Here is a 27,439-nt window from a genome sequence, read left to right on the forward strand (position 1 = left end):
AACTTTATCTTCATAACATATTTCTATGTTAGTTCTATTCTTGTAGGTCATAATATTGTAATTATTCAGTGATAGAACTCACATATAGCAAGCACAAACAATATATTTACATTACCCTTTCCTACCAAGATTTTTCTTGATCCTGTAAATTGGTAACACCCATATTTAATTACTTCACAGATTCTGTGGGGGGGAAAAAATGATATATTTGGTGTCATTTTAGAAACATAAAAAAAATTTCAACCTTGATGCTAGAATCAGTATATAGATCATGGAATCTCTGTTGCTTACGATTTGAATGTAAATTGAGCGCACACCTTGAGAGGTTCTAGGTAAAGAAACTAAGACTGCTTTTTAGAAATATGTATTTAACCTTGATGGAAAAGCCACAGAGTTTAAGTCAATTTTCATGTTTTATTGCCAATTCTTCAATGGACTGGCAGTTTTCCAGTCTACAGATGATTTTAAGATATTTTCAACTCGTAGCTCAGACCTTAGAATAAATAACAGTAATAATTTTTAATCCAAACAGCTCATGGCCTATGGAGGGAAGCTGAGATATACTGTTGCCTTTTATGCTTTGGATGGCTTTGGAACCTCAAATTTTGAGCCACAGATTCTAATGAAAGGAGGTCACACCAGCAAGCTGGTCATCTATGTCGACATCCCTTCTCCAGAAAATGGAATAAGAACTGACAAGGAAGTAGAAATGAAGGAGGTAAGCCAAAACACAGCAGGAACACAGCATTACCTTGAAGTAAACATGAATGTTCCTGGTTTTAATAATAAATAAATAATAATAATAAATGTATTATCTTTCCCTAGGATTCTTGGAAGTATTTTAACTCTGTGTCTGATGAGCCTGTCTTACGTTCTGACTTCATGTCTGTGCTCAGCAATGTTGAATACATCCTTATCAAGGCAGCTTATGGCCAAGGATTACAGCAAAGCAGGTAAAGCAACCTCTGACTGCATTTATTTATTGTATTGCATTTACTGTAATTTAATTTACAAATAGCCCCAACTGAGCTGTACAGTAAAGACTTACCTCAGAGAAATTTACAATTTCCTATTTATGACTTCTGCTCTTCCTCTGACAAAAAAAAAATTATGACTTTTAATTGCAGCAAAATCCCTCTTGAATTATCTTTTGTGAAGCACTAAATGACTCTGCTGTTTACTGTGATAGCAAAACACACAAAGGAGAACAGGCTGACACACTGTTCTGCAGGACTGATGATATAGTTAAATAATTTATATTTTCTAAAATATTCCTTTTCCATCTTATTTTTATGGATGTTGAATTTTCTGTTTCTTTTTTCAGTTGAACCCTGAGTTCTTGGGTTTACATCAATCTAGATGTCTCCTGTAGCTTGAAACACTCTGAGCAATGGCAATAAAATAGTCCTACCTAAGAATAGTAGCATTTTATTACCATTTTGTCGAGAACTGTTACTAATGTGAGGGAGGGGATAAGATATCATCATTTCATCTGTCAATCTGGAAACAAACAAGACAAGCAAAGTGCATCCAATGAAAACCCAATGTCTCTATGTCTTCACAGCTCTGAAGAAGTCTGATTCTACCTCCAGATTTTGTGTTATTTTTGATTCACATGCCCTCAGTTTTGGACAGAGCTTTTTGTTAGCTCTGTCCAAAATTGTGGCGCAAGACAAATGTAGTTGTCTAATATTTCTGATAAGGAAGAATTACATATGCTTGCATGGTGGGTTTGGGAAGTTTTCCAGACTGAGAGAGGAGGGATCAGCTTTTATTACTTTTAATAATTTCTGATGTGTTTGGTTGTAGATTCTTTAATTTCATAAAAAAGTAAAAAAATCTTCAGGTTTTGAGATGTTTGCATGGGGCATTATAGAAGATTATGTATTATAGCCCTGACCTTGAAGCCTGAAAATGTTTTTGGATCTTGTTTTCATGCCTCCTAAGATGTTCATACTCTCTTATGCATTTATCTTGTAGAATTGCAAATATCTCAATGGAAATTGCAGTCAGGTTTGAAGAAATGCATCTAGGCAGACCTCCAGCTCATCTTGTAGAGCAATGTAGGTGTCCTGCTGGTTACACTGGATTGTCCTGTCAGGTACTGAACCCTTGAATCTTTTTTGTATGTCTAATAGTGTGAAGAAAAAAAAATTAAAAAAACCCAAAAAACCCCACTTTATTGCTTTATAAAATTGTTGTTGCCGTTGATAACTGTGATAATTTCTTTAAAATTTTATTTTACTCCTCTTACAACTAGAGCTGTGCTCCAGGATACTACAGGGGAAGGCATACAGAACTCAATGTAAGAGAGCCTCACACTCTGCTAGCACCTTGTGTGCCATGTCAGTGCAACAACCACAGTGAAACCTGTGATCCTGACACTGGGAAGTGCTTGGTATGTACATCTTACACATTCTTCTATTGATTTCACCTGAGTGAAATAGCAGTGACCTGTCCAAGGAGTTTTTAGGAGAAGTATACAGCTGTACTACTTGGATAAAATGTGATTTTTTTTCCCCCCTACAACTCTGAAAAATGGCAAATCTGAATAGTTTCCCTTATGGTCCATTCAGTAAAATTAGGAAGATTTGGGGGCATTAACATACTCAAAATCATTCATTATTTTAGTTTTAATTTTAATTTTAATATTATTTCTATATTGGTTGAATTTGTCTGTTTTTCTGTGAGACTTTTTGGGCTTCTGGACAAGGTCTGCTTAGGCACACAAAAAAAAAATAAATAAAGGATGCCGTAAGCCATACTGCACCACAGACTTAAATCAAAGATAAATTCTTTCTCAGGAAAAGAATCCTCTGGGCAGCTTTAAATGAGGCTTTTTTTTTTTTTTTTTAAGCACAGAGACTACAGTATTGTAGGAATATGCCTCAGCTAAGTTGATTTGCTCACTTTTCTCATTTTATCCCAAAGGTTGCAAAGAGGGGTCACATATGACTAACACATTTCCTCTCTCTTATGGTCTGACAGGCTATGGACAGCAAATTCTCAGCTAACCAAATAAGACATATTAAATCCATTCCCTGGCATTGCTTAGTATTTTTTTTCCAATTATTTTCCCCCAGCAGCTTTATTTTTCCAGTGGTGACTGGGTTAGTTCAAAGTCAACTTCTGCTGAATTCATTCTTGAAGTTAGTTTTTAAGTGAGTTTCCTTAGTCCTTCAGGCATTTCTAAGCCATTCTTTTGCTTTCGGGTTTGTACAAAAGTATGTATCTCATGAGTAAGAACTAAAGTTCTCACTTTTGCAAGGCTAAGATGCATAGGTCTTTCACAGAGGTGAATATTCATCATTCTTCCTCTTAGTTTCTTGTTGAGGGTTAGCAAGTCATCTGTGTTTTGGGATTACTGCTCAGACATTTCCAGCTGAGTGGTGTAGGCAAGAGAGTTGTTTTTCACCTGACTGCTGCTCCCATAAAATAGGAGGTTGCATTGCTACTGTTTACCTCACCAACCAACCTAAAATACTCACCAGCAGGTATATGAAATACAGAATAAGAAAAAAGAAAGGTTAAAAGAAAAAAAAGTGGGGGGGAAGCAGAAAAATATTTTTGTTCACTTGGGAGACTAGTCAGTTAAATTGTTTATAATACCAATTTAGTGTTTTAATATTAACAGCACTGGTTATTCATAAGTGCTCTTGACAAATAAAATGCAGTGTCTGCTAATCCTAACTTCGGATAGTCCTCAGCATTTGCTGAAGTACTGAAACAGAAAAGCTAGGTATTCTGTTTAATTTGTCCTTTTTGTTTGTTTGTTTCTTTTGTTTGGATTTTTTGTTTTGGGGTTTTTTTAGGATTTCTTGTTTTGTACTGTGATGTCCTGACCTGAATTGATTAATAGTAGCAAAAATACATAGACTTTATGGAAATTTAAAAAAGAAATTAGGTCAGCCTGCCTGAAGGGGCATTCACATAAGAGAAAATATGCTGGCATATTCTGCTTGCATAAAAAGTTTTTTCACTCAGAGAATTTTGACCAGGGAGTAGTGACATGCAGAGATCATTGTTGGAATCTGTACACATGTATTGATAAAGTAGATAAAGTTATTCCTGTTGTTTCTTGTTGTTTTAAACCATCTGAATTTTTTGTCTCAGAACTGCAGAGATAACACAGTTGGTGATTACTGCAGTGCTTGTGCCCCAGGCTACTATGGGAAAGTAACTGGATCTGCCAGTGACTGCTCTCCTTGTGCCTGTCCCAGAGCCAACCCTATCAGGTAACCAGGACTTACTAAATCCAGTGCACATTTTACCATTCCCATTTCTTGTGTTGTTTGTCCAACCTCCTACTCCTTCTGCTCCTCCTACACTATGGCAGTAGGGGTTGGTTACTGTTAGATGTTCTTAATTTTTATACATTTGAATGCTGCCTATTCTTATTTAGTAAATGGAGCTTGCATTCTGAGCTGTATTAGTATGAAACTAAACTGAACTGTATGAAATTTTAAAATAAAATATTAGGTGATAGATGAGTAATTTTTTTCTCTAAGACTATAACAGACACATAGACTGTTTTATTGATAGTTGACTAAGTTCCTGTGACATTGTTTAGTATCAAATGTGAGTCTCCTTCTTCATTCAGAGAACACTACTTTTGTATTTACAAAGATTCAAGCCATCCCCACTCAATTCAGGAACTTTTCATGAGATCAGTCCATGGGGAAGAACAAACACTCTTTTGTCTGAAATTTATACATCTGCTTGTTTGGTAGAGGAGCAGTTAACATTGTATTTTGAAAGACAAAATGCTGAACAGGCTGGTTTTTTTCAGAAGCTTAAGAAGCATATTTGTTGTTTGCTTTTGTATAATTGAGTCAGAATGAGAGTCTAGCAATTCTTGTGTCTTCATGCCAGCCTCAATTAAATACATGCATTAGCCATATCATAGAGCATCCATTTTACATTGTCTTACCTTTTCAAAGGAAGGCCATAATGGGCTCTAGCATGTTCTGCAGTAATGGAGCTGCATTGGGCAACCAAACTTAACTAATTTAAAGTACAAATTCAAGAGAAATGCAATCAGATTAAACAGAAGGTTGCTTACAGTATTTAACCCGTGGCTGAGGGTGTTATCTGTCTTTGTATGGTATTATATGATAGCAGGTATTTGTTTATCCTTCCCCTAGTTTTAGTCCCACTTGTGTCCTGAAAGGTGCTCATGATTACCACTGTGATGCCTGTCTCCCAGGATATGAAGGACAGTACTGTGAAAGGTGAGTTACACATGATGTTCCAATTTATTCCCAACTCCCCAGAACAGTTTGGTTAATATGAGCCATATGTGCACTCAGATTATTCAGTGTTCATAAATAAGTGTATAAATGAGTGCTCAAGGACTTGGAGTGATTTGCTAGTTTCTGTTGAACTATTCATAACAACCCCAAGCTGTCAGTACATGTAGCATCTGATGTCATGATGAATACTCCATGATGTTCAGTGTGCCATTCCTCCCTGTAGGTGCTCCCCTGGCTACTACGGTGCCCCGCAGCTCCCTGGTGGCAGCTGCCGTGTGTGCCAGTGCAATCCGGGCGGTTCCGTTCATGGGAATTGCGACAGTGCCACCGGGCAGTGCCTCTGCAAGCCGGGGGTGACGGGACAGCTCTGCCAGGAGTGTGAGCCCAGGCACCTTCTGCTGGAGGACGAGTGTGTCTGTAGGTGCTTTTCAAATTGCTTGCTTTCCCAAGGGGCTGTGGTCTGCTCCAGTGGTGTTTATGTGCACATGGTTATTCCTTGGATGGGTTTATATGATGTCAGGCCCTGTTCTCTCTGTGAAGGAAAGAAACCCTAACAACTTATTATTTCTGTAAAACAGAGAGGTCTGGAGAAGGTGTTCTCTGGAGGTCTCGTCCAACCTCAGCCATTCTGTGAATGCAGAGGAAACTACAGTAGAGATCATAACATCAGCCAAGCAGTTAATCCTTAAACTGCCTTAAACAAGTTTAAGGAAAGATAATTTCAAGAATTTTGCTGACCATATAATATCTTATTTATTGAAAAATCCTGAATTCCTATGTCATTGACCCTTTGGATGTGAGGTTTCTGTAATAATGCTTTTGGAATTATGCCAGGTTTATAGGCATTCTCCACCAATAATAAGTCATATTCCCCCAATAATTACTCTTATAATTCTTTATGGGAGTGTAAGTAGCAGAAAGGCACATCTAGTACAGCAATCTGCTTCTGTAATGAATCGGGATTTAGAACTCTGGTTTTATTTTGTATAAATAAAAAAAAAATCTGAGAAATAAATGGAATTACAGGACTGTAGGCTTGAATTTCCTGTCTGCCATACCTGTTTAACTGAGTGGCTTCAGCATGGATTTATTGCAAAAAAGCTAAATAGGCTCAATAAGCTTATAATGCAGCAAGCAGCTCAATAGCTAGCAGGACCAATAGGGCTCTAATGTGTGCTAAACTAAGGAGAATGTGTTTGGAATAAGTTCACTCTTGGGCAAGAAGGGAAAGGCAAGACTGCAAATCTGTACATTCAGAGTTATTATACTTTATCACTTCTAACTCAGAAGATGAAGGCACATACTATCTAAATCAAAAGTGCAGTATTTTTGCCTTCATTTTAATAATAATACTGCTTCCTTAAATTTTTTATTTAGCTTGTGATGACAACTGCACAGGAGTTTTATTAAACAGTTTGGACAATCTCGATGAGGCCATGCTTTCAGTGAACCTCACTGGCATTGACCGTGTGCCCTATGGGATATTGTCAGAGTTGGAGAATGCAACACAACATCTGAAGGTAAATGAACACATCAACAGCAGAAATATTCAGTCACTTTTAAAGCAAAACTTGCAGCCACCTACAGGTGCTAGTAATTTGACAGAAGGCCTCCTGAAGTTCATAGCTTGATTATGTGTAAGTGATTAAGGCCAGATTAAGACCATTATGTTTGCTGTTGAAATATACAGGCAGCCAAATATATAAGTTTCTTTTCATCTGTTGCACTGGCATTTAAATAAATCGATTGATATATTTTTCAATCACCAATTGAATTTCTGAATGTGCTGTATGTATGTGCTTTGTGTAGATTATGTGCCTTCTTAAGTCTGGCTAGCAAGGGGATTAACTTTCAGTGGTGAAATAGAAACAGCAGGCCAGGTCTTCTCCCTTTTTGGTCCCTTTGCTAAAGAGCTGCCAAGGCATAGATTTAGGGGGTTTCCCTAGAGTTCCCTGGGTCCTTCCCTGGATTGATGTACTGCTTTTCCTTTGCAAGGGTGCTTGGAGTGCAGCAGTTTGCTTTCTTTTTGGCTGTGTGGCAGTCCAAGTGCTTTACTCTATCCTTCATCTCAGGACACTAAAGTCAGGTGGAATGTTTCAGTGTTGGACACTTTCAGACTGCTTGGGGCTAACTTCCCTTCAGCTCCTCCCCCCCTTAAACAAAGCATGAAATACCACTTTTTGCAACTGCAGAAGGTCATTTATTGTTGCTGAGAAATAGGTTCATGTGGCCTCTGCACAAAAACAGAGATAAACAGGAACCTCCCTTTTTCATGACTACTAAAAATAAGCACAATTCTTGGTGTCTTCTCAGTAATAGTCAAGCAGAAAAGCTCTGAGTTGGAAACAAAGCTATCTTCTTTGTATTTCACCGTATCAGAGGAAAATCAAAATAATGTGAGTCTTTTTGCACTGTCAAATTCAGCAAATTAAAATATTGAATTATAATTTCTTCTGTTTAAGATATAAGGCAGATTGAGTTGCAATCAGTGTACTTCTAAATGTTAATAGTTACAATAATTGATGGCAAACTTTATTAAATTACATGTTTATGCTTCAGCAGAGGTACTCTTATCCTTTAATTTTAGTTGCTAACCTTTTAGTTTGAAAGCTTCGGTTATGCTTCCCTTCCCATATATCCTAAGCATAAATGTACTGAACTGTTGTAATACTTCAAGGATTCACTTGCTTTCTATAATTAGTTTGTGTTTGTTTGCTCCTGCATCATCATCTTTTACTTGGAAACATTATTCATATGTAGTTTTTATTGAGCACTATATTGCAAAGAAAAGTCAAATCTTAGGTAAAAATAAGGGCAGTTTAAGTTTCTATTTACTTCTTAAGTAAGTTTAGCTTTCCTAACTCTTGTAAGTTTGTAGTAAGTTCACCTTAAGTAGTTAAGTAAGCTTCTACTTCTTACTTTTTAAGTTTTAGTATATACATTTTTTCAATATTAAAATTAAATCAAAGCCAGATGTCACTGTATTAGAAGTGGGGTGCTTAAAGTGATATAAAACTTCTTGTGACTCATGAAATTTCATTTATTTGGGCCATGGTGTTTTTTAAACAACTGAATTGTGGGGGTAAGTTGATAGTCTTGAAATCTTTCTCTGTTTAGAAGAAGGTATTCTCCTTTTTCTGGACATTTAAAGATTATGTTGCCTTTTACCTTGTACCAAAGAAACCATGGCAGGAGGCCAGAAAATCCCCAAGGTTATTTCTGTGAATTACAGATCTTCCCTGAAGGGCTGTCCCCTCACTGTGTTGCCTCTGCCTCATGCTGGCAGCTCAGGAACTTTACTTCCTCTGTTTTGTACCTTTCTGTGGGTCCTTTGGTAATGACAACATTATCAAATCAGATTGTCCATTGGAAGACTTCAGTAGTTCTGTTTTTCTAGTTAAAGCCTCCTGCTTTACTCCTCCTGAGTAACTTTGTTGCTGTCCTGTCCTGCTTTTTTAAACTAGGCTTTTAAAGAAATCTGCTGGGCTTTAAGGCTCAAGAGCTTTAGCTTTCTCTTTCACTTGTTTTTCATGCTGAGGAAAAGACTTTGAAATTTCCATTTGACACAAGGCTGGATACTCTTGTGTATTATTTTTTAAAAAAATTGGATTTTACTTATATGTCAGTGTGTGTATATATATATATATATATATATGTAAATTATTATTGTATTTACAATGATTGGCTCTAAAACATCTAAAATCTAAAAATAACCTTTGCTAGACTTACTCTCCCTGTAAGAGATGCCCTAAGTGTCTTTGCATCTTCAGAGAAGTGGTATTCTGTTGCAGGCCTTGACTGTATCAAATATAATAGATTTGGGTACAATGAACCTATTTATTGCTGCATGGAGCAGGTTTGAGGTGACCTTGAAGGCAAATGCAGCCTATTATTCTTTCTCATTGACAAAGGGACCCACAGGACTGCTGATCTCCAGGGTCATCTTCACAGATACACCCTAGTGCAGCTGTTCTGATAGGACCGGCTGCTGAAATGATAGCAGCTGTAGGACTGGATGAAATATTTAATTTGAAGGGCCTTGGAACTCCTCAAAATAGTTTATTTGGGCAGCTCAGACTGTGGAGAAATTGAGAATCAGGAATGCAGAACTGCTGCTTCCTTCCTTTTTACTCAATTAAAAATACAACCTGGGTGGATTCTTGCTTATTTAAAGAGATGGTACACTGTGTTGCATGAACTGTATGTATGTAATTGCTTTGTCATCTGGTGTGCTTTGAAAATCAGTCCTTTCAAACATATAAATAATCTAAATAGTGTGCATAATTATTTTCTTCCCAACTTTTCTGGACCCACAACAAAGTCTTCAAATTACAATGAGCTATCACTTCTCATTTCTTATAGAGGTCTATAATTCCTAGAGAAGACCCAACTTACTCGTTAGATACAGCAAAAGAAAATCTTTTGAATTTATCAGGTGGAATTGATTACCTGCATGAAGAGGTAGGTGCTGGCTTCTTTATTCTTAGCCTATCTGGAGAAATCATTTGAGATTTCATAGCATAATAGTGTAATGCTAGAAACTTGTTCAGAAATCATCTAAAATCTGTAGAGCTCATTGAAAGAATTCAGTCCGTACTGTAGTCTTCCTGAAAAGGGGAGTTAATTGCTTTGTAGAAATCTTCTGCAAATGATAGTGGTTTATGATATTGTCCAGGAGATTTACATGGTTTCTGTTAAAGTTAAAAGTTTTTTAGTACTGTTTTCATTTAATTTCCTAAAACTGGAGAGAGTGATTTATTTTCTTCTCATCGGTTTTCATATGTGGAGCTAATTAAAAGTTCTGTCATAGCTGAATGTTCACCAAAAAGTCCTTGATACCCATAGTATTATGTTTAAAATGGTCTCAGGAGAAATAAATCTGCTAAAGTCTCACAGGAAAGATAGATAACATCTGTATTCTTTATCCAGTCTTAACAGAAGAATAATTGTAGGTAGGAAATAGACCATAGTACTTCAGCCATTAGATCTCATTTGCTTACCAAATGTTCTTATAATTTTCTGGCCATGTATAGACAATCTAACCAGGTGCTTCACTGAATGCTATTATTGTATTGCATTAATATTGATGTATCCAGAACTGTGATTTTCTTAACAAACATTAGTTGTAGCTAAAAAAATTCTATAATATTTACTTAGTTAAAGAAATAGCTTTGCTAATTATCAGCTTACTGATTATGGAAGTAATTGATAACTCTGATCTGAGAGTCTGGAACTTTAAACACAATTAAGGCATCTGCAAGGATGAAAGCATCAGAGATTTGAAAGCAGTTAGGTTTACTTTACCAAAAAAGCATTGTTTTCTTAAACTAAAATATTCTCAGTATTAAGAAAATAAGCGTAAAACCATAGTCAAGAGTCAGGTTAATCTTTGGTACAATGGAGTTTTAGGAGAACTGTGAAATATCTCTGATTTTATTCTAGACAACTAGATTTTTGAAAAAAGCTCAGCAACTTGACACAATGACTCAGAAAACCAGGAATAAAAGTCAAGAACTGACTGGCTTTATTGACACAGTGCATACAACCATCAAAGGTATCTTGTTTTTAAGATATTTCCATTTCTTTATAAAATTTAGTAAGGGTATGTCCTTTGAAACTCCTAAAGTCCTATCTACATGGAAAATGCTATAGTTTGCACCGGGGATTCAAATATGTTCCTTTTTTTAAATGGTTTGACTAAATTGTTTATTCTCCTCCTCAGTACTTGCTGAAGTTGCTTTGTCACTAAATGAAACACTGGGCCTGGATCTGCCACTGTCAAATGCTACATCTCAGAGCCTGCAGGATGATATTTCTGCCCTTTTGGATGCATTGCGCAAGAAGGATTTTGCTCAGCAGCACCATAATGCTACCACAGTCCTAAAGTAAGCCTGTTGCACCAAAAACTTTATTTCACATATGTCTCTGCCATGCAACACTGCTTTTTTGAGGAGATATCTGGAGAAACATTTTGCCATAATAAGTGGCAGTATGATAGTTAGCCCAGGTGGAGCTATGTGAACTTTGCTTTGAAGTTACATGATTTGGTGGTACTTGGTCATCCCATGTGATACAAATCAATAATAAAGTCTTTTAGAAGTCTGTAAAATCAATAGTAAGGGCTGTTAACTTGGATGTGATACAAAATTCCCTTGCAATAAGTCAAAAGACTCACTGATTTCAGATTCTTTCAGATCTGACCCTAATACACGTCTCTGTGTTGGTTTTGGCTGAAAACTGTCTCAGTCAATTGCAAGCCCAGGACACGTCAGGACTGCGTGAGGACATGACAATTGATTGTCACTGGAATATGTAACACAAAGATCTGCAAATAAAAGCATTTTTTGAGCATTCTGAGCCATTACTTAGGATTGTATTCTGTTGTCTTGATTTGTCCCCAGTTGAAGGCTATTTTGAAATGGCTTTTATAGTCACTATTAGTGCTTATTGCCAGACTTGGCAAGATAAAAAAATTACTGTTCCAAAAGTCAGCAAATCTTTTGTTCCACTTTCAGAAATTCAGAAATGCTATATCACACCAAAACATTAGGAATGTTAACATTGGCTTCAGGGACCAGGATTTAGACCAGAGTAGAATATTTCTGAAAATTTGACTTTTTTTTTTTTTATAAAGTGCTTTGGATTAAGCAGGATAGAGTGTTTGTGTAGACTCTTCTGCTGAATATAGAACTGTATAGAAACTATACAGACATGAAAATGGACCAGAAATGTACCATTTATTCTTATTAGGAACTACAAATATGTCTCCAAATGTGTTGTTCCATAGTAACAGCATGTTCTGACTTTCAACATCAACAGCTTTTGAGCTGTTATAGAAGGTGTTTGAAAATTAACTTTTTCAATTATAGTCTCTGTTGAAATTTCTGAAAGCTCTCTGATAAGGGCCCTTGACAGATCGAAGCAGAGAGCTAATAAGTTCTATAAGGTTGTTTGCTCTGCAGAATTTCTTAAGAAATGCAGCTGTAAATTCAAAAATTATTTAAATAAGCAGCTTGCTAGTCTGTTTTTTAGAGAGTAGATGTTGCCACATGAGTCACAGTGGACTGAGTTTGTGATAATGTACTTTAGGCAGCATCTGTAACTGAGGTCTCCACACATTTGCCATGAAAGGCAAAGGCCCCAGACAATTTGGAATATAACGTTTTTACTCTATGCTGAAACAGAAGCCATTATTGACTTGTAAAATACTTTAGATCTTGTAATTTTTTAAGGCTGTGGCTTCTGATTGAAGGGACTCTGAATTTTTTGTTTTAGGAAATACATGCAAATGCACATCTGCTATTCAGTAAGAAAGATGGGAATGCATTTTGCTGTGTATAACTGTGAAATAAAGTAGGTTTCTTTCACTTTGGCTAAAGATCTATGTTATATGCACTCAGATTAACAAGGACAAACATTTATGTAAAAATACCATTTCAGGAGTTGCCATGTTCAGCATATGTGCTGAAATGAAGAGAAACGAAGGAATAAACTTCCAGGATAATTATAATTTCTGTTCCTTCAGTTCTGGAAAGTGTTCAAATGAAGATGCAAATATTCCCAAATAGAATGGCTGAAGCACTTAACAGCTGACAGATTTTGGAGAATTTAATATTTGCCTGATAATCTCTGTTGCTGATTAAAAATATAACTGCAGAGATTGTTCATATCAGTGTTCATTTTAATGAGACTCTTTATTTTTATTTGATATTTAAACTTTTCTGGACTCTTGCATATATGTCTTTCAGTTCTGGTTACTTGTTTCTTTCCAATGTCAATCCCTGTAAATGATGTTTTGGTCCTACATTCAAAATATAAATCACTAAAATTAGGATATAGAGTACTCCCAGAGGAAAGTTTCACTGAGATTTTGATGTGGACAGGTATGTCCCAAATCAAGTCCAAACAAAAGCGATTCATACTCACCCCTTTTCCCTCTAGTCCTTACAAGCAAAGTTTATGAACTGTATTACTGTCCTCTCCCCAGGCAGTCGTAATTTTGTGTGGTAAGATGAATAACTAAACCACCATGTATGCTATTCTAGAAAGAAATGGAAGACTTTAGCAGGAAGATGCATATAAATTAATTTCACATGACACCATTTTCTCCTTAAGAAATCCATGCCTAAGTTCCTCCTTTGCTGATTCTCTAAGCTCTGATTCCTCTCCTTTTTCAGAGCTGCAGAAAAATTGTTGACCCAGGTTCAGAAAGAGTATCTCAAACCCCAGCAGGAAGTTGCTGAACTGATAATGAATGCCAGCCAATTCTTATCAAAGCAGAACAGCAGACTGCAGGATGCCCAGGACCTGGTGAACGAGGCGCTCGCTAACATCAATGAGACCCATCGCTTGTTTCCTCTCATCTCCAGCAACCTGGCAGAGTTAAATGTAAGATTGGACAGTCAGTGTTGCTGCATAAGAAATACCAAATATGTGATTGTGTTTAAAAAGCTGATATTTTACATTTTAAGCATATTTAAGTGTTTTAATATATACGATACCTTAAAAATTTAAAGGAAACCAGACCCCTGTTTGAAAACCACAGTATTATCTTATGTGAATTCATCAGTATAGCTGGCTTATCAGCCTGCTGTAAAACACTTGATTTATGCTATAGGACAAAAAGCTAAAAATAAAGGAAGGTGAAGAAGTCTCGACCATGCTCATTAAAGAAGGGGAGGTGCTACTGAGTGATGCTGCTGTTCTTACGCAAGATGTAGAGAACTCTACATTTGTAAGTCCTAAAGTTTTAACATCCTCTTAGAGATTCTTAAGTTTATTTTGCTAGTGAAACAAAACCAAAAAAAAAAGAGAAACATTTTTTTTTGCAGAATGTGGAAGTCCACCAGGATGGGTTGGTCCTGTGGAACGCCAAACTGCGACATCATGTGGATGAGCTGGTGATGCAGATGTCTGTGAGAGGAGTGCTTGACTTGGTATACAGAGCTGAGGAACATGCCACCCAGTTCCAAAGACTTGCAGATGCACTAGAGAGGTGATCAACTCAATAATTACAAAATTATGAGGTTTACATTAGTGTCAGATTTAATACGTAGAGGCTTAACTCACTAAACTCATTCCCTGCCCATGTTTTGAAAACATAAAATTTTGGTAGGAGTAACATTAAGCAATTCTTGACCTCACCACTGCTAGATAAATTCAATAAAGCAAAATTTAATGTAGATGAGATTTCAGATGCTTATAATTTCCTCCTAGAACCTGTGTCTGTACTTAGTTTTTGAGTTTCAGATAGGGGCTTGTTTCTGTTCTGTTTAGGCAATATGATTTGTTTGTTCTAAGGGTCTTTATAAATTGAAAAAATTAACATAGGCAAAAGGGAACAAATTAGGAGAAAAAAAATAGAGATGCAATGGAAAAAGCAGAACAGCAACTAACAAAATAGAGAAAAGCCCTGTAATTGAAAACCTTTTAACTTGGTCTTTCAGTTCAAAATAATGAATTGAAAGCCCCTTATGCAACCTTGGGCAAGGTGTGCTCGATTTTTTCAGAATGCATCGTGTATTCTGGAAAGATGTGCATGTTGTAATTAAAGATATGGAACTCAGTGCTTGATTGAAAACAGGATTGCTTGTTAATTGTTTCTTCAGTGACCTTTCCAGAGTAAGAAATGTGACTCTGAATACAACTGCTGCTATCTACACTCACTCCAGTGTTAAAAGTGTGATTGAAAGAACAGAAAGTTTGGCAGATGATGCATCTAGAGTTGTGAATGGCCCCTTGGATTTAGTAAGTACCAATTTTAGTACTTTAATTTATGTCTTCTCCTTTCTCATTTAGGAATACTTGTTCTAATTGTTTCTGCATTTGCTGAAAACTTGAGTCTTCTTGATGGAGGCATGTCCTTGATGGCAGCCTGTTGTTTTTGTTTCACCAGCTAGTATGTACTGTATCCTGAATCACTACTCCAAGGCAGTAATGACACCACATCTCAAGTTCTGCTTACGTTGCTTTTCTCTCTGCCACAGTACCATTTTCCCTTTGTTTTGTTTGCTTTTTAATGTCTAATGCATGTTTAGCTGGACTGGACTTGATTCTGTGAGGATTTTTATCAGACATTTGACATGTATTCCTGTAGAACTTAAATTACCAAACCTTTAGTGCTCCCTTCCACCTGTGGAATTATGCAATGATCTCCTTATTTTACCTATCCCTCTTCCATTTCTCTCTGGGTATTTCCAACCACAGCTACTTTGCTTAGTAGAGGACATTTCATAACAAATGTATGTTTGTGTCTCATCTACCATCCCTCTGCCTTCAAAGATTATCTGATTGTTACTGAAACAGTAGGTTAGAAAGACCAGACCAGTTCCCAATCTGATCTTAACAGTTTCCTATAATTTTATTTCCTCCCTCATATCTCTTTGTCACTCACGTTATACCTGCACAAGCAAACATATGAGAATGCATTTTTACATGACAGGGATCAAAATAATTCACATTGTTTTGTGAGCTTGTATATTTTTATATAGCACTCTGTCTTATTAAAGCTGTCTACAGCATGAATCCTTCAAGGTGTTTTTCCAGTTTTTTTCAGTAGGAGAAAGGTAAAAGAATGCCTCTAAGACTGTGATTTTGAAATATCTCACTTTAAATTGCTCAGGGCTGGAAATTTTGAATTAGGTCTGGAATTAGAATTTCTTAAAGACAACACAATCACTAGCAGTATTGAAACTAAAATTTTGTAGGTTTTGTTTCATAGTAATCTTTTTTTTATTATTAAACACAAAGCCACTCAATGTCACATTCTTGAATAAAGGATAACAACATGTATTATTTCTAATGGATGCTTAATAACGTAATGAATAGAATATCTCATAAATAACAAGAATATTCAATAACTTTATGTAGGTGTCTGCAAATACTTAAATGTTTTCAGTTGAATTTCTGTTTTGCATATGTGGCAACTTAATGTTTGTGTTTTTTAGCCAGAGGAGTCTTTCAGCCTTCTGGGAAAAGAAACTCTACTGCTTAGCTCCAAATTTCAGAATGAAGCTAAAAATCTGAAGAAAAAAAGTGATGGTCAGTTCCATAGAATTCATATTTCTGCCTCTGTTTCTTTTCTCCATTTTCTGTTTTGTGCTGCTTTTTTTTTCTGTTTCTTTTTTTTTTAATGAGCATAAGCTAAGGTACATATATACATATGAATATGTACATATTATCATGCAATTAAGATTAATATTTTATGGGTTCTCATAGTACTTTCATTTTTTAGGTAAGAATAAAATTTTTCTCTGTAAACGTTTAAACATTTGGCTTTCACTATACCCCATTTACCTATAAGCAGTGCTTGCAATGCCTGTTTTTCCAAACTTTATTAATTAAATCATTAGAGATCATGTACTAGACAATGCATAATTCTTGAAAATTCCATTCATTTGTTTTTATTTAATAAATCATGGATGGCACAGGTATGTAAGATGACATATTTAAATCCTAATCCTTTTTATTTGTTACTGCTGGACAGCTGAAATACCAAAAAAAAGCTGAAGTTCTTTGTCTCCATAAACTTAAAAATACTTTTGGTTTTTCTATTACTCCAAGGCAAGGCACTGAACCTTGATACTAGCAAGGCATTGAAGTCTACACTGTGAAAATTCAAAAGCATCTTGAACAATGGCTTTGTGTAGGAGCAGAAGCCAACCCTAAGTTAAATTTTTGACAGAATTGGACAGAAAGGGAATGTTTCACCAAGATAAACCGTAACTGTAAAATAGTGTTGTCTTGCAATACTGGTGGTTTACAAGTATGTATAAATTTTATGTAATTCAGATGGACAGAATTACCCTTTTTTGTTCCTTCTATTCTTCATTTTTTCATTTCTAATGAGAGGATTCTGCAAGCAGATCACAAATATATAGGAAAAAAAGCCACTTCTTTGGCTCCTGTTAGATAACATAAAACATGAAGAACACTGTAAAAATATTAGAGTTCACAATCAGGGAATAATTTTAATTTATAGCTGTTTCCTCGCTATGTTTGTAGCCATTCAGTCTCATGAAATTGGCCAAAAAGGGTAGCTTTGAACAGAGCAGTGCCCACAGGAGCTTATCTATTTATACTGCATTCATTTTGCATTCCTGTTTATGAAATGCTCTTTCTGTTGGAAAAAAAAAAGCTCCATTGATGAAATAAATGAATTCTTTGGTTTTGTGTGGGTTGTATGGTATTTGCTTATGTGTATGTTATTTCTTTCAACAGGACTTCTAGTTGGATTGAATGGGTTGAACAAAAAGGTAGAAAAGATTCAGGAAAGTACAAATAAAATTGGCAACCAACTTAATGATTCTCTGTTGATACTCAGAGCATTGCGTAGCAGTAAGTGAAATTTATATTGACATTCTCCTTATTACAGAACTCTCTAGTACAGTTGTAATAAAACCCTGTTCATTATCTGATTGCAGAAACCTAGCAATAATCCATACTGGAGACTTCATTTAGCCTCCTAAATATTTTAAATTCTTTTCAGTAAACCCATTAAACATAATTGGGTTATAATATAAGGTCTGTAGTCTGATTCACATTTCACATTGCTGTGAATCAGGAGGGGCTCTGATAGAAATATAATTGCACTGATATGTAAGGAGAGTGAAGTTATAGAATGTTTAATCCCACATGCAGAGACATTTCATACATTTCACTTTTCTGGCTTGTTTCAAAACTGTTTATAATAATCTATGAATTTTACAGCTTGCATGTAAATGTTTTCTTGTTGTAAATGCAGACTTCATTTAATTGATTAAAATCTATTTTCTGGGCTTTTCTAAATTGAAAGAATTCCTCTTTTTTCAGTCATCATTTTGAATAAAGGCAAGACCTAAAGCTCATGGAAACTAATTGAGAAAATAAATTTAAAGCTGTGAATAAGAGTGTCCAAAATATTTAGTCAATCTAAATAATGTGTTTTAAGTTAGAAAAACCGCTGATAAATACCTCTTGCTAGGGCTGTTTGATTCTACTGTGAATCTGGATTAGAATGCTGACTTCAAAGCCTTAAAATACCCATTTTACAGTTCAGAGACCTAATTCATGCTAAAGGGTAATAGTAGTGATCATGTTACACTGGATATGAACTTCAGGGTGCTATCTATCATAAAGCTACACATTGAAAATTAAGTCATTAAAATCACAGGAGTGTTCTCCTTAACTCACAGTTTAACATTGTTTGATTTCAGCTTTGTTGTTAAAATTCTTGAAGTTGTCTCTTTTTTTTTCCCTGATCAGAGATTGTTGGTGTGGCATTGCTCTCTGTGTAGAGAGTGGTGAAGGAGGATCCTTGGGGGTCTAACTCAGCCCTGTTTGGCCAGCTGCAGCCTCTTCCACTCTTGTGGACAGAGGGTGTAAGGGGCAGGCTGAGACTGGGGGTGATGTACTCAGTATACAGGTGATTGTAGCCAAAAAAAGAGGGTGTAATACACAGATTTTCTGCCTCACCAGCTTTGCATAGGATTCAAATCTTCAGTCTCAGACTAAAGTGTCTCTGGGAACCAACACTCGTTTAGGCAACTTAAACACCAAGAGCCTGATGCATTCATAAAAACTTCCTGATGAGATAGGGAGAATCAAGTTCCCCGAAGAAACAAAAAATTCTTACTATGACAGGAATGTAAGTGACAGCATTCCTAGTATTTTGACTATGTTTTTAGCTGCTGTTACAAAGCCAGGCATTTGTTAGTCACAAGAATGTATGAAAGTTTTGAATGTTTTTTAACCTTGGAACTGTGTTTCAGATACCAGGAGATACATGCTTGAAGTGAAAGAGCTGGCTGTGTCTGCAAACACCAGTGCTGTGGTGGATTTAAGTCACTTTGGGGAGTTCAGTCAAAAGCTAATGAGTACATCTTCCACATTGTCCCAAGTTAATGACACTTTGAGGAAAACAAGTGAACTCATAACTGATTCATCAAAAGCTGGTAAGTTTGCTCTGTGGCAATGTCACTGCTAGCAGAAGCAGTATTAAAATTCAGTTTTAACAGGCATTAAATAAGAGTCTGATGGACTGAGAGTTTATTCCTAATTCAGTAAAAATATGCTAACTTTTAAAAAAAGTCCTCTAGAGGGTTCACATGGGATGTATATCCCTTACTGATGTTACAAGTTGCTGAAACCAAAATGATCACAAGCTGGCTAAGTATTTTAGCAATTTCAACCTGCCTCAACATTTCTTTTATGTTTCCACAGCATTCACAGCTGAAAAACAAGTTAAAGAAGTTGAAGCACAAGCAAGTCTTTTATTGGATAGACTCAAACCTTTGAAAATGCTAGAGGAGAACCTGAACAGAAACCTGTCTGAAATTAAAGAACTTATCAGCCAGGCCCGCAAGCAGGCAGCATCTGTAAGTTCTATCATCCCAGACTTAACTGAATTTTCACTTTTGGCAGGGAGGTTGTTTGAGATAAGAAGCTTAAAATTTACTTTCCAGGTGCCTGGTTGTTGTTGCTGAGTCTCAGTGAAGTCCAAAGAGCACTGACTGATGCTAAAATCATAGTGGCAACATTTTAAGGTTTTAGCATCAAGGTTGTTTTTGCATTTGTGAGTATGTTGTAACAGCCAGCTAGTAATTTATCTGCTATTTCCTCCTGTTTCCTATAAAAATAATGAAACATAGTATGCCAGAGAACTGTCATGAGAGATTTTGATAAGAAAGAGTCAAGCTGGAGGATGGTACTGTTATTCTCTTTAGTATGAGATGTGAATTTTTGAGGTTATTTAGAGATTGATCTGGGGTGCCCCATATGACATCAAATACCACTACAAACTTCTTGTCAAGAGTGTTGATTCTATCAATAAGTTTGCCATCTGTGGCCTGTCATGTCCATATGTTCTTTGCAAGAAGCAGCTGAGTATCCAGAGTACTTTAAGACAGTGTACTTGTTTTTAAGTCTCTGCTTCTACCTTAAAGACAGCAAAAGTGAATCAATTGTACTATGGATCTCATTAGACTGTGAGAGAAATATGAAAATTACTTTACAATGAGTAATTTTTGGTATGCCTTGGACATACTTGTGGATATATTATTGTAAGGTTAAGAAAAAAAAAGGCACTCAGTTCTTTCTGCAAATCTTCTTAATTATATGGTTATTGCTTCTCTGTCACAGTCTACTGAAGCTTAATGAATCCACTGCAAAAAAAAAGAGAATGGTATTTTCTGAGGTGTCATAAGCCACAGAAGTCCCTGGCAAGGTGAAAAGAAGGGTTAGCAGAGTCCCTTTTTCCATTTTGGGGGGAATTTGTTCTGTTTGCGGGGGGAAGGTGGGGGGGGTGGTTTAAGGGTTTTGTTTTGTTTTGAGGGAGTTTGAGTTGTTAGTTTGTATTTTTGTTTGGTCTTTTTTGTTTGTTGGTTTGTTGGTAATTTTTTGCTACACAAGAGAAACTTTATGTATCTGTGTCCAGATACACGCATGCACACACGTGTGCTGTATGCATTTAGTAGTTACAAGTATATTCCATGAAGTTAAAGGAATTAAGGTTTTTTTTCTTGCTAAGATGGATTTTCTGTCATTATACTACCAAGCTGCTGGAAGTTTGGTTGCATTTAGCTTAGATCAATTTTTCATCAGTTTACTAAACAGTGGTCTTAGGGATATGACAATAGGAATATTATTTATTTAATCTTTAAAAAGTGGAAGTTGCCATATATTCACAAATGTATTTTTAATATTGTGTAAACTGTTACAAATTTGAAATAACTTGAATTGTTGCAGACAGTCTCCTTTTTAATTTGTTAAAAAAAAAATCTCTCCATATAGACTAGAAATGGTTTCCTTTATTTTAAAACGTTTTGAATTTCTGTATCTTTATTTTCTGATATTATGACATGGCTTTCTGCAGCTATATGGTCTTCTGCCCCAAGACTTACTGTTATTTTCTGAGGTGTTTGAATAGTTTGTTTACTGATTCAAATCTCCCAATTGAGTTTGTGTATTGAGACAGATTTCATGCTTTTCTATTGTGAATCTCTTTGTTATGAGATACCTAGAATATTGGAAAAATGTAGTCCAGCCAGCAATACTTAGATTGCATGGAAGGATCTCAGCGAAAGGTTTGCATTTGTTGGTCAGAAACTAAGTAAATACTCCACAAAAGTGTGCTGTGTTCACTGAAATTTGTTTAGATTCTGTTTTCTTCTTTTCCCCCCAGATTAAAGTTGCAGTATCAGCAGACAGAGATTGCATTCGTGCCTATCAACCCCAAATTTCATCTACAAATTACAACACCTTAACACTCAATGTGAAAACTGCTGAACCAGATAACCTCCTTTTCTACTTGGGTAGCAATGGAAAGGTAAGTTTCTGGGGTACATTTACTGAAGGTGATGGTAGTCAAAAGTTTTAAATATGCTTTTTCTTTGCTTGTTTTTTTACCTTTGTTGGGGTCAGGATTGAAGGCATTTGAGACTATAGTTCACGTTCTGACTTAGGTGTTTATTGTTTCTTATCAGTGCTACAGCCTCACAACTGTGAGTTTTGTAGTCCTTCATTAGTAAGGCAAAAAATGGCTAACTATCTCTTGTTACAAGGTCATTTAAGGCTAAACTATCTAATTAGAAATTATACTTAGATTATTTTCCCTTTTAACCTAATAACTGATCCCTCGATGCCCTCAATCTGGACTTTTCTGTTCAATTACAAAACATCACCCAAACCCATGAAGAAAAAGGAGGAAGAAGGTAAAGAACAACTTGTCTCTGCCTTAAAACCTCCATCTTGCTTCATATTTATTTCTATATTCTAAAACCCCAAACTCTAAGTTTTCTACTCTGTGATATTATACACTTCTAAGTAACTACACACTTGTAATTTTAGTGCTGTCAATCAGTTTTGGAAACTTTCTCCACAGCCTCAGGTCAAATACAGTGTTCTCTTGCGAGTCTGTGCCTTTCAGCATAGAAAGTTTAAAATTCTCAGCATCTAGGGTTCCAACATTTCCTACTTGATTTCAAACTAAGTAACCAAGTGAGGCCCCTTGCAGACAGACATGTTCAATAGGGGTGGAAATATTTTCGTGCCTTAGATGATTTCAGAGATTTTCAAAGGTAGACAATAGAAGCACCAGATTCCTTAGCTGCTGCCTCTTGGCCCTGTGCTGAAACTCCCCCTTCCTTTTCCTGTGTTGTGCATTAACTACATGGAGTGTAACACCCCCTGTGACACTTTCATATAGCATGCTGGAGTGCATCAGATGATTTGCTTGGTAACACAGCTAAAATTCTTGAAGCTGTCCCTCATGAGCATGGGGGACCCACTTGGAGGGGAGTGTGATGGCTCACTGTCACATTGCTCTCTGTTTCATTCCCTGTGTAATCCCAAGAAATGCACAGCTGTTAATTCCTTGTGGCACGCTATCATGGGATAGTACTTTTTCACAGACTAGTAAGTGTATGTGTGTATATATATATATATATAAGACATTCAGTTTTGTCTCATTAGAAGTGTGTGAAAAGCCTGATTTTGCTAAATGTCAACTCCTGTAATCTGGGATGTGGGGACATGAATCTGGAAAGACTTTCTCAATGTTGCTGGTGAAAATACACATTTGATTCCATGAATTAGAATAGGCTCTGCTGTTTTTCAGACAGACTTCCTGGCAGTGGAGATGCGACGTGGTAAGGTAGCTCTTCTTTGGGATTTGGGCTCTGGACCAACAAGAGTGGAATATCCTGATTTCCAAATCGACAACAACAAATGGCACAGAATACATGCCACCAGGTAATTCAAATGAGAATGTCATAAGTGGTGTACACAAAGCATCCACTGTTTGGATGATGTCCACTCATCATTTTCAGTTATGAGATTTTTCTTGTCCTTAGAAGGAGAAGCCAATAGTATGTATGTGTTGATTAGGCCTGGTGATGTCTAAGACTATTTATTTGTATTTGGCAGGTTTGGAAAAACAGGTACACTCAGCATAGAGGAGATGAACTCCAATCAGAAGCCTTCACCTAAATCTGGAACCTCTCTGGGGACAGCCAGCATATTGGATGTTAACAAGTCAACCCTAATGTTTATTGGAGGACTTGGAGGGCAAATCAAGGTTAAATTCTGAGATGAGCATTCTGTTAATTGTTTTGAACATGTTTGAGAAATACTTTTGCGTTAGAAGTAATTGCTTGATTTGGTTACTTCATTAAGAGATGCCAGGTACTCCAAGCACAAAGCAGAGATGCTGTAAGGGTCTTCTTGGATCCTGAAGTTAATTTTCCCTGGAAATTTTTGCATAAAGTTTAACCAGAGCAGTCTGTGTGCACATGTACCATGTATAGACATTATCAAATGGTTTTGTTTGCTTCTTCCATGGCAATTGTTATTCATGCCATGAGGGGTGTGTAAGTAGGTCAAGGACATAATTATTTTACTTTTTTGATGTACTAATCTATCATTATTTCAATTATAATTGTTAATAGTTACACTAAAACATGTTGCTCTCCTATTATGATTTATATCTAACAAAGTTGAAGTTCAAGCAAAACAACCAAGCAAAAATTTTACTGCATGATTTTCAGAGTATTCAACATTAATTGTATTACTGAATTATTTCTTTTCTTATAGAAATCACCTGCTGTTAAGGTGACCCATTTTAAAGGGTGCCTAGGAGAGGCATCCCTGAATGGCAAATCTATTGGTCTTTGGAACTACGTAGAAAGAGAGGGGAAGTGCAATGGCTGTTTTGGAAGGTATTTTGTCTCACTCTCTTTAGGTTTTTTTCAACTTGTTTAGAGTAATTTACATTTGTAATATTATATTTTTGTGTTAACTAAGCATATGGAGCTCAGACAAATAGCAGTGTTTCACTGATTATTAACTTACAGTTCTGAGCACATTAATCTCAATATATCAGTGGTATCAAATAACTTCTTTGCATGGAATTTCAATTTTTGAATCACTTTATCAGAGGAGTTTTATTGTTGCTCTCTATTCTGTGCATGGGAAGTAGGGACTACCAGTGAACCAAAATACTGTGGAATCTTTGCTTTTCAGTAGTTTTCTGTAAGACAGATTTATTCTTTCCTAGGGTAAGAAATAGTGTAAAGCAGTCATATAAAAAAAATTGATAGCAAAACTGTAGCCACCGAGCTCGGTGCCTTTAGCAGACTACTATTTTTATGTTTAAGGAATAAAAAAGAAATATGCTTGTCCATATTCCCTTTGCAGAATATTTCATGCAGAAACAGCAGAGGGTGCTGCATGACTGTATGAGATATTTTTTACTAGTCTTGTACTGCAGGGAAAGGGGCTAATAGATCATGTATTGTAAGTGCAATTATGCAAAGCATTTTGAGAAATGGATGACATGTGTTAATTTAGAGGGTGTATGCTGTTACAATTTTTTTTCCCTTAGGAAATCACTGAGTTTGGCTTTCATTTTTGTATATAAGGGAAGAACACTTATCTTGCGTGCATCCTTCCCCATGGCTAAATCGTGTGTTGTGAGGTTGCATAATGAAAGTGGCCGTTGGCTGGAATCCTTCAGTTATTCATTACATCAGGATTGAAGTGTTCCCCCACACTTTATAAATTACGGCCTGGAGGCTGCACTGACTGAGCAGCACCTGAAGGGAGCCAGCTAGAGAGATGGAGAGAGACTATTTACAGGGGCATGGAGTGACAGGACAAGGGGTAATGGCTTCCAACTGAAAGAGAGTAGGTTTAGATTAGAAGTTAGGAGGAAAGTCTTTACTGTGAGGGTGGTGAGATGCTGGAAGACATTGCCCAGAGAAGTTGTGGATGTCCCATTCCTGCAAGTGTTCAAGGCCAGGCTGGATGGGGCTCTGAGCAGCCTGGTCTTGTGGAAGGTGTCCCTCACGTGGCAGGGAGTGGAATGGGATGGGCTCTAAGGTCCCTCCCAACCCAAACTATTCCATGACCTAACTTTTCTTATATTTTATATAAAAATAACTGGGAAAAAACAAATGTTCAGTTAACATTTTTATACTGGTTTTCTGCTTCTGTAGCCCACAGGATGAGGACACTTCATTCCATTTTGATGGCAGTGGATACTCGGTGGTGGAGAAGGCACTCCGGTCAACAGTGACTCAGATATTAATATCTTTCAGTACCTTTTCACCAAATGGGCTTCTTCTCTATCTTGCTTCAAATGGCACTGTAAGAAAATGGATCAGATTCCTAAACTGTCATTCAGCTTGCATATATTAGAACATATTACTACTTTTGTGTAATTCATCACCTGTGATTGGCATCATACGCTAAAGGACTAAAGACAAGAACCCTAGAGGACAACTCATTAGAGCAAATATCCTCCTAAACTAAGGTCAAAATTAAACAATGAAAAGAATTCTTCACAATTTATTTAAATTTTTGAATAAAAATAAAGTATTTTAGACTAAAATGAATGATTACTTAGCTAAAGGATAGAAAAGGAAACGGTAAGGACAGCAAGCTGGTTTTTTCAGTTGGAGGAACCTTTTCAGAATGTAAAAATGTTTTGGAATTGAGCTTGCAGAAGGACAATATAATAATGAAAAACCATATTGAATTAAATCCATAAGATGGGAATTCAGTACACTGAAACAAATTAAATAAAACTCCTGCAAAAGCAATATAACCCAGACCCATCACCAGACCTTCATTGTCATGTTATGCAGTTTACTGCATACTTAGATGGTGGTTTTCTGTTCCTGAAGGAAGGAAAAGCTTTGTTTGGGTACAGATTCTTTCAGAGTCACTGCATTATTCATTTGCTGTACATACTCACTGCCTGAATACATTGCACAATAATATCTTATTTAAGCTTTACAGTTCAGAGGGGGAACCTTCAATGCAATTCAGAAAGTCTTTTTTACACTGTGAGGATGGTCTTCGCTTCTTGCAGGAAGAACATCATAGTGTTTGATCATTATGCTGTCAAATCAAATTACTTTCAACTTCATCCAAAACCAGGAAAATGTGACTTTGTTATTTAACCATTCTTCTGCTGAGTAATCAAACCTCACAATGCATTTAAGTAAGGGTAATAACAAAACAAAAATACATCCTTATGAGGTACTTGTAACCTAATTTTCCTAAATAAAGTAAAGATGAGCATGTTGAGCCTAACAAATAGTCCAGGTACAAGAGTTACTAAATATTTTCCACACAGTAGGCCAAACCTGCCAGGCATGCATTCTTTAGGAAGATTTTATTTCCAGGAATGTAATCTGTTTGTTTGTAATCTGATTTTTGTTTTGATGTTTTTTTTCATCCTCTCAGAGAGACTTCTTGTCCCTTGAGCTTGTTGATGGCAAACTGAGGGTGACTGTTGATCTTGGTTCAGGACCCCTTGCTCTTACAACAGAAAATCGTTACAACAATGGAACGTGGTATAAAATCTCATTCAATCGGAATAAGAAGCAAGGTAGGCTGCAGGTTGACAAGACTGGGTGTTTGCACACTTACAAATACAAATATCTAAGATAGCTGCAGGGAACACCACTGCAACCAAATTTGATCACTTCCAATGCAGTATCTTCAGCAGCCACACCTAGGGTACTTTGCTTTTAGAAGGACTACAGTGTAAATCTTGTGCTTAGTTTAGCACATCTCACAAAGAGCAGGTAGTGTAGAAACTGCTGCACAAAAAACATACCAACAATCTTTAAAGACTGAAAGATTTTTGTCCAAGTCTATAGATGACGGATCACATTTTCTGTCCTGCATGTTAGTATTACTTAGCACAACTGTTTTGTGGGGGCCTGTGTTTTGGCAATAACACGTATGTGCTAATAGTTATAACATATTCTCATATGTATCTATTTTCCTGTAGACTTCTCCAGATTTGGTTTTGACAGAGAGGAATGAATGAGATTAACAGAATAGCTGGAAGTACAATAAATTGCTCATTCTAAGAATAAGAAGATTGTGCATTCATGTCCGAGTCAATGAATACATTTTCCTTTATTATGGACAAGATTGCCAGAAGGGAAGAATGTATATTCATTTTCTTCTCCAGATCTTTACTCCCTTTTCTTTGCAGGAATTTTGGCAGTCATGGATGCATATAACCTTAATTATAAAGAAACCAAGCAAGGAGAATCTCCTGGGGTTGCCTCAGACCTGAACCGCTCTGATAAGGACCCAATCTTCATTGGTGGGCTGCCAAGATCGAGGGCTCTGAGGTAAAGTGTGTCACTTTTGCACCTTTGCTAAGACTCTTCTAAGGTGAGGGGAAAACT

General features: G+C 36.4%; 1 protein-coding gene across 1 annotated transcript in view; it reads left to right on the forward strand.

The window, feature by feature from the left end:
- LAMA1 (laminin subunit alpha 1) overlaps positions 1–27,439 on the forward strand; it is a 98,993-nt gene that overhangs the window by 59,179 nt on the left and 12,375 nt on the right. Inside the window, exons 26-51 of the mRNA XM_077184316.1 lie at positions 533–718; positions 826–953; positions 1,981–2,101; positions 2,261–2,398; positions 4,114–4,235; positions 5,145–5,231; positions 5,476–5,669; positions 6,630–6,772; positions 9,615–9,713; positions 10,695–10,806; positions 10,975–11,137; positions 13,430–13,640; positions 13,870–13,986; positions 14,084–14,247; positions 14,861–14,999; positions 16,199–16,292; positions 17,472–17,588; positions 19,001–19,183; positions 19,452–19,606; positions 21,412–21,555; positions 22,846–22,979; positions 23,154–23,304; positions 23,820–23,944; positions 25,223–25,373; positions 26,478–26,622; positions 27,241–27,382. Coding sequence (XP_077040431.1) covers positions 533–718; positions 826–953; positions 1,981–2,101; positions 2,261–2,398; positions 4,114–4,235; positions 5,145–5,231; positions 5,476–5,669; positions 6,630–6,772; positions 9,615–9,713; positions 10,695–10,806; positions 10,975–11,137; positions 13,430–13,640; positions 13,870–13,986; positions 14,084–14,247; positions 14,861–14,999; positions 16,199–16,292; positions 17,472–17,588; positions 19,001–19,183; positions 19,452–19,606; positions 21,412–21,555; positions 22,846–22,979; positions 23,154–23,304; positions 23,820–23,944; positions 25,223–25,373; positions 26,478–26,622; positions 27,241–27,382 — 3,665 coding nt within the window. The remainder of the gene's footprint in view (positions 1–532; positions 719–825; positions 954–1,980; positions 2,102–2,260; positions 2,399–4,113; positions 4,236–5,144; positions 5,232–5,475; positions 5,670–6,629; positions 6,773–9,614; positions 9,714–10,694; positions 10,807–10,974; positions 11,138–13,429; positions 13,641–13,869; positions 13,987–14,083; positions 14,248–14,860; positions 15,000–16,198; positions 16,293–17,471; positions 17,589–19,000; positions 19,184–19,451; positions 19,607–21,411; positions 21,556–22,845; positions 22,980–23,153; positions 23,305–23,819; positions 23,945–25,222; positions 25,374–26,477; positions 26,623–27,240; positions 27,383–27,439) is intronic.

The sequence above is a fragment of the Agelaius phoeniceus genome, chromosome 1, assembly GCF_051311805.1.
Source record: "Agelaius phoeniceus isolate bAgePho1 chromosome 1, bAgePho1.hap1, whole genome shotgun sequence".
In the NCBI taxonomy this organism is placed as follows: Eukaryota; Metazoa; Chordata; class Aves; order Passeriformes; family Icteridae; genus Agelaius; species Agelaius phoeniceus.